The sequence below is a fragment of the Nymphalis io genome, chromosome 9, assembly GCF_905147045.1.
Source record: "Nymphalis io chromosome 9, ilAglIoxx1.1, whole genome shotgun sequence".
Lineage (NCBI taxonomy): Eukaryota > Metazoa > Arthropoda > Insecta > Lepidoptera > Nymphalidae > Nymphalis > Nymphalis io.
In genome coordinates this window covers 7,515,710-7,523,379 of record NC_065896.1, presented here as the reverse complement: position 1 = coordinate 7,523,379, position 7,670 = coordinate 7,515,710, and the positions used below count along the sequence as shown (strand labels likewise).

At 28.6% G+C, this 7,670-nt stretch overlaps 2 protein-coding genes across 2 annotated transcripts; one reads left to right on the top strand and one right to left on the bottom strand.

Annotated features, from left to right (window-relative positions):
* Positions 1-3,919: 3,919 nt before the first annotated feature.
* LOC126770661 (TM2 domain-containing protein CG10795) lies at positions 3,920-5,430 on the top strand. Its single transcript, XM_050490169.1, has 4 exons — positions 3,920-4,297; positions 4,411-4,492; positions 4,637-4,802; positions 5,073-5,430. Exons 1-4 carry the CDS (start codon positions 4,072-4,074, stop codon positions 5,193-5,195), a joined length of 597 nt encoding a protein of 198 aa, XP_050346126.1. The 5' UTR covers positions 3,920-4,071; the 3' UTR covers positions 5,196-5,430.
* On the bottom strand, positions 5,421-7,342 carry LOC126770594 (evolutionarily conserved signaling intermediate in Toll pathway, mitochondrial). Its single transcript, XM_050490069.1, has 5 exons — positions 6,803-7,342; positions 6,469-6,695; positions 6,176-6,383; positions 5,968-6,087; positions 5,421-5,663 (listed from the first exon to the last, which is right to left on the bottom strand). The coding sequence occupies exons 1-5, from the start codon at positions 7,188-7,190 to the stop codon at positions 5,488-5,490; spliced, it is 1,119 nt and encodes a 372-aa protein (XP_050346026.1). The 5' UTR covers positions 7,191-7,342; the 3' UTR covers positions 5,421-5,487.
* Between the last annotated feature and the right edge of the window lie 328 nt (positions 7,343-7,670).

Here is a 7,670-nt window from a genome sequence, read left to right as displayed (position 1 = left end):
ATTATTGTGTTTGAGTATCTCACTAGTAAAACTAATTAAAAATATTAATACTAATTAAAAAGAAATACGCACATACCTGCATTATATGGAGCGCACTAGTATTATTTGTTATAACTTATTTAAATTCTTATTGTTGAGAATTATTTACATGGAGAACATAACTAAATAAAATTTATTGAGATTTACAAATCATGAATATGTTGATTATTGGCAACGGTGCTAAAAAGTAAGCGCAAAACGCTTAATTTTTTTCAGATTTTTGCTAAAAATAGATATGCTTAAACCGCACCCGAAACATAACGCTCTTATTCGATGATCGTGGGTTATAAAACCCGGGCCAGCACCACTGAATTTTCATGTGCTTAATTTGTTTTTGTAATTCATCTCGTGCTTGACGGTGAAGGAAAACATCGTGAGTAAAACCTGCAAGTGTCTAATTTTACAATTCTGAAATTCAAGAATTGTAAAATTAGAGTGTGGCATGTGGCATTCTACCAACTCGCATTGGACCAGCGTGGTGGAATAAGCGGAGATTCATTAGTTCGTTTTAGTCACTTAGTAGTCTGTTACTGTTTTTTATTTATTTTTCGAGGTAGATCACTAACCATAATCATAAAGAACATAATTTCTTTAAAAAAACTTCCCCTCAAATGTATTTGAACCAACATTTTCTTCTGTGTGGAAAACCCATTTTTCTCTTTAGTTTTTCGTCTAAAACTATGCTTATAATTACAAAAAAAGTTACGCTTGGTGATGGTTAACTAAATTGAATTGTTAATCACTTTCACGCAAATAGTACACCTCAATTACTTATTTTGGCCAAGCAGTAAACCACTAGAGCGAGTTGATATTTTAAAATATTACGCGAAGCCACTAAGCCAGGAACCCTTTACCCAAAACTCAGTAAAGACTAAAGACCTATATTATCAATATTTACTTATTAAACAGTCTGATCTTTATTATTAAATATTTATGTATATAATATAGGTACTTTTTAATTCGGTATTTAGGTAATAAATTGTTTATATTAATATTCTGTGTTTTTCATACATAGACAAAATATTTAGGTATATAAAAACTATAATTAGGCATACTTTATAGGCTTATAAAATGAAATAAAAAAAGCGATAAGAATATTTAGAGATTATAAGTATGTTTACTATATAATTTAATAGAACAAAATATTCAAATAAGTACTAATACATATACATAATAGTTAATGATGTACCTAGTTATAATATAGTATTATATATATGTACTTATATATTAATTTGCTTCGTGTATTTCATTTAATACGGCTATAAAATTAATTCAGGACTAAATGGCGAGGACCATTGTACTCCACTATCAAGCAATAAGAGCACTCAATCAATTGAAGTACTAGCAATTCAGACAAGTATCGGACATATTGTTTTTACAGAAACGCACGTTTCGCTCATGACATCAAATTTATTTAGCTGCCCTTTAAAAGAAACAAACATTAATAACATGATGTTCGTTATTATGTAGATACCAGCTTTAGGATATAATTAGTGTAGTACCTACGTAGATATCCAAGCATATAAAAGTTAAAAAGCAATACGATATACTAATAAGCAATAAATGGCAGTCGTATAATTAATTAAACACTGTTTGTTTTCTTCCTTCCTATGTAAAATTATTAATGACATAAAAAGAAACGTCGTCGGTGTATAACTTACCTGCTATAATTACACGGTTTATTTGGACAATTGTATTGTAATAACACATATCATATAGGTAATACTTATAATAATATACAATAAAAAAAATTAAGCTATTCGATAGTTTTTAAAAAATGCATTAAAGTAAATGAGAATTTTGTACCCGCTAAAAGTTTTATTATGTATTTTTGTATTTTATTTTCATTTTTGTATTTTTATCAAACAAATTTCAAACCAAAACGTCTTAGTTTCGTATAATAACGTTATTAAAGGTTGAAGTGTTATTACGCGAAAGTTTTATTATTATTATAGGTATACACATTTGATATACATTATTACGTGATAACTATCAAACGCAAAATTATGGATGGACTAAGGGTCAAGTTTTAGAATCCAAGTTAACAGTAGTTTTGAAACATTAGCTGATAAGTGAATTACATATCAAATCGAAACTTACTTTATTTAAGTAGATTCTTGCGAGCACTTTTGAATAATTATTTTACAAGATTAAATTCTATTCAAAGCTACCAGCAGTTCGGAATGTCGATTCTACCGAGAAAATCGGACAAGAAATCTAGATACAAGATAGATACAATAGAATTATTTATTATTTATCCTGCATGGAAATCAACGAATTATAGTACCTATACTAATAATAAAAGTACTTGTTTGTTTACTATTTTAGTAAATAAATTATTTTAGTTAATAAATAAATGTCTTTTGCACTTCCAGCCGCGAGGTGCAACCGGAAATTGAATCTTGGGAAGGGACAGCTTGCTGTGAACGTTTCCGTTCAGAATGTGAGGTTTAGCCGACAGTCGCAACTAAAACTCTTTGGACGCACCGTACATTTCGTACATCATATGATATATATATATATATATCATATTAATGTTGCTATTTCAGACAATGACTCTTATTTATATTTCAAATAAAAATCAAATCTATCGCCAACTTATGTACTTATTCGGTCTTGTCGATATAAATTAAATAAAAATAAGTTATAATTTGTTTTTGACATTTATAAAAATTTTAGGACATTCTCTTTTAAAGCATTTGTAGTGGTTTTGATTTAAAAAAATAGATTTAAATAATATACTTTAACTTTGATCATAGAAATTATAACGACTTCTTGTTGAGCATATCGATACCTCGTGAATATTTTAAATAGATACAAATATATTTAATTATCTTATTGCTTACGACATCTTCCTCCAATCTTATTATATAATACAACTGATGCTAAACCTTTCTCGTTCGTTTAAAAATATGTTTAAATTTATGATACATCCTATAACATTGTTTTGAAATTGTGATAAAAACAAATAAAATTAAGTTAAAGACTTCGTTGAGAACTTTTCCATTTGTTCAAACATAAAAGTTGGAACAGTGATGATTATAATAAAATAAATAAAAGACTACTTTGTAGATAATTTGAGGTCTGCAAATGATAAGCAATTTGTAGATGTCAAAAAATTCTACAAAGTTTTGACAGGCACTTGACAACATTGCAGACCGCAGGGAGGACTTCGGAGTATGAAAATGCATCATTTTAAAATAGTTAACAATGAACATTTCGGGTTTCATAATGGATTCCTAATCTAGGAATAGAACCTTATCCTTAATTATTTACGCTAGAAAGTTAAACTGTTATCGAAACTACCAAATCGGTTATATAAAGTATTTTTGTACCGTAGCTAATATTGAAACAATTTTCACACTCCAGACGTGATACACTTATTAATAGAGTTCTCTCAGGTATGTTTTTACGATGAACAACTTTAATCTGTTATTAAAAACAATCTTGTAAAGTCTGGTTTTTTAAATATTCTTTGTAACCTGTATCAGATCAACAATATACATGGAAGTAGTGGTTGTTGGATCTCGTATAGAAATTAACTAATTGATAGCGAATTTTTAAAAACAAAGTGTAAGTACTGGAAGGTTTGGTTGTAAAATCCAAAACTGATGGTAATTTTACATCGGTGGTTGTCATTTAAAAATACAGCTAAACTGTCGTAATATTTATGATGGATTTAAAATAATTACAAAATATTAAGAAAATGGTCAATTTAATAAAATGCTTTTTCACCATAGATTGATTATATAGCAAGAACTTATTACAACATAAGTATTTAAAATGAATTTTCTGTGATTCTGCAGCTTGTCAACTGTCAAAATGTCATTTGTAGTCTTTTCGTAATTCACATTTCATTCACTTTTCTGTCATTGTCATTTACAGTAATTACTATTCCATGCAAAAATGTGATATGATTTTAAAAAATAGTCAGTTCCATACTGTAAAATGTCTTTACCGTTATTATTCTTAAATAATAATTGAAAATGAACTAACGAATGTAAAGTTCATTACACCCTTGTATTAAATACTATGATGTTGTTTCTATTCTTTGTAAGTTATTTGTCATTGTTTTGTTGTGGAACATATGCGTCTGATGAAGTTAAAAGCGATAAAAATGTAATTGTCGACTGTGGTACTTTACGATTGGGACAGTATATTTGTCCTGATCCTAGTATAAATCAAATAGATCCAGACACTCAACAATATCGCGGCTGTACTAAAGGAAAGGATATTGCTTCAGATGGAGAAGCAGAAGGTAAAATAAAACAAAGCATAGTAAATGTTTAATGAGTCATCTATATAACTGTAATTATAAATGTCTTAATTGGTACATTATTTAGTGTATTATTAAATGTAAAATTGTTACAGTACAATGTATAGCAGCAGATGGAATTATCTGTAATGAAACAAACAATTCTACCTTTAGAAGGAAACTACCCTGTAAATGGACGTAAGTTAAATACTTTTTATTAATTGAATATTTTATTGTTTTGTTTTTTATGTAAATAGCTGAAATATGTAGTCAATGATAAATAATTATAAAAATTGCTAATTGATGTAAATGTAACAAAAAACTGTATTTTCTAATTTTCAGGAATGGTTATTCTCTTGAAATAGCACTATTGCTATCAGTATTTCTAGGAATGTTTGGTTTGGACAGATTCTATCTAGGATATCCTGGTATTGGCCTAGCTAAGTTGTGTACACTTGGATTTATGTTCCTTGGTCAGTTACTTGACATCATACTTATTGCGGCACAGGTATAAAAATCATTTTTCCTATTTATGTAATATGTTAACAATTATTCTTGACTCATAAATAAAAGCCAAAGTATAACAGTAATTGACTCTTTTCTGCAAATAATTATTCCACATTTGCAAAAAATGTTTGGACTATAATAAAATATAGTTTTTATAATATACAATTATTTAATTAAGGAGCCACTTTACATATGAGTTAAACCTCTGTATTATGAAAGAAAAGTCAAGTATATTATACTATAATATAAAAAATAATATTAATTTTTTTAGGTTGTAGGACCATCAGATGGGTCGGCATATGTCATACCGTATTATGGAGCTGGAGTTTCTGTTGTAAGAAGCGACAATGAGACTTACCTTTTGCCTCAAGCCGACTGGCACAACATTACCTGACAGTGGGGTACGATATCCTTTGAAATTGATGAGGATTATGAGTGGACTTAACACAACTTTTGGATTTCACGGACGGAGTAAAGTGTTTCATGAAATTATACAAACTTCTATTAGTGACTTCGAAATTGAGCTCTCCAACAGTGTATATATAAGTGTTTTTTGTATATATGTAAATATCATAATAAATTTATTAACATAAGCTGTATAAATGTAAATAAAACTATATTAACAACATAATCATTTTATATTATTAAATATAATACAGATTGTCTAAACTAAACAAAGTTGCCATTTAATTAGGTGAACTAGTATTTTCATTAACATCTTCATTTTGTGCAGCGTCAAATAATGAGACATCTGAAGGTGGTGCTATTAGAGTAAATATCACAGGTATATTTGCTAAGAGCGGATTGTTATGTTTTTCAAGTAACCTAATCCATGACAACAAGGAATCTCGTGATGATGTTCCTGTAACAATAATATTGTTTAATTTTTATTCTATTATATGTACATTACAATTTTGTGTAATAGCCATATAGAGTACCCCTTAAATGGTTCATTGTAATAAGCCTTGTAAAAACAATCCACTTAAAAGTCTAATAATATGATAACTTATTGTAAAATAAAATAAATATTTACTTCCTTTCAAGTGGTGTAAATTAAAAAGTTGAAAGAAACTTTTATTTAATACCCTATTACTTTTAAATGATAAAAGAATATATGTAAGTGTTTATAGTGTCTTTTAAACCTTATGCATTTCTGTTTGACAAACCTGTGGCACAAACAGCAACTATAGTTCCATCGTCTTGTTCATGTATTGTGCTTTTGACTTGAGGTAATGTTACTCTACCAATAACTCCTGGTATTCTTGGTCTCTCGATATTTGAAACGTCTAAAATGGACGAAGACATATTTAAAAAAAATTATATGTATTGAGGCATACACTGATTATATAAAATTGATAACTTTTTATTTCATACCATCTAAATCAGTATCATCATTATACTCTGGCCTTATTTTTCCAAGAAGTACAAAGTATGTAACCACTTGATCTTGTAAGTACACATTAAAAGGTCCTTTTATAATGAGTGGTTCATCGGTCGGTTGTTCAGCTAACAGCACTTGCTGCACTCGACTTTGACCATTCACAATCCATGTCTTGTCTAAAGAAGCTTCAATTTCTTCTGTCTAACAAAAATGAAAGAATGTAACAGAATACAAGATTGTAACAGACATAAATGTAAAATTATAGCACTTATAAACTTTTTATCACCTGCCAAATATCAATTTTTGTATCTGGGTCGACTGATGTTATTCTTTGTAATGCAAGTACTGCTAATTCCATTGTATCAACGGGCAACTTATCCGGCAAGTACCAAGGACTGAGATTTTTGAATTTAGGCATCCAGTACATCATTCTCCAGTATTTTCTGAGTGGTATCCCTCGCCTTCCAAAAATGTTTAATAACATTTGCTCCATTTCCGAATCCGGCATCACTTCTAATAAATAAAGTTTTTTGTGGTTAATAAATTGCTATAAATACATTATAAATCATTAACCTTTAATTTAATTCTATGTTAATAATATTTATAGAAAGAAATCTAACTATTATCCTCCATTTGCTCCAATAAATCCACAGCACATTGTTGTTGTTTGGGATAATGCATAAACTCTGCTTGGAAAATGTTAGTAGGTACCATTTTCCCTTTAGGTAAAACATCCACCAGAGCTTTATAAACTTCTAAGTCCTTTTGTACTCCAAATTCTTTCATTCGACTTAAAGCTGCATAAATAAATTCGACATGACCCCGTCTTCTTGTATCTCGTTCTTCGAACATTTTAATCACTTCTAGATAAGTTTCTTTGGTCTTTTGCGGTTTTGCTAGAAAGGGATCGTAAGTAGTCAATTTGTTGTCTGAACTTTTCCATCTTTGTCGAATAATATTTACTGTTCGAGAACTGATAAAATTCCTTAGGATATTATTCACGTTCATATTAGGTTAGAAAAATATAAATAACTATTAATTCCAGCTTATAAGTAAATGACAAGTTGAGACATTTAGATTCACAACCTGTAAATTAAACATAAATATTTTACATTTGTCTTAACCCATAACCTATTTATATATATATTTTTTTTGATATACTTAATTATTATTTATAATACAGAAGTTAAGACAGACCAGTATAGATTAGTGATGGTATAAAAGTATAAAATTTATTCTGATTTCTGTCAAGTGTCAATAGTGACTTATGACAAAGAAATGAGCTTATTCGTTAAAAACCAATTAAATTAAAAATACTATAAATATATCTTGATTATTTATTTATTTTATTGGAAACTTCCAATAATTTTATTATCTATGTATACTACATCAATTGAACAGTAAAATGAACGCATCTTATCACAACTCATTCAGAGCATAATTTGTACTTTACTCTATGACTCTATGTACTTTTGGCGGACTTTCGTT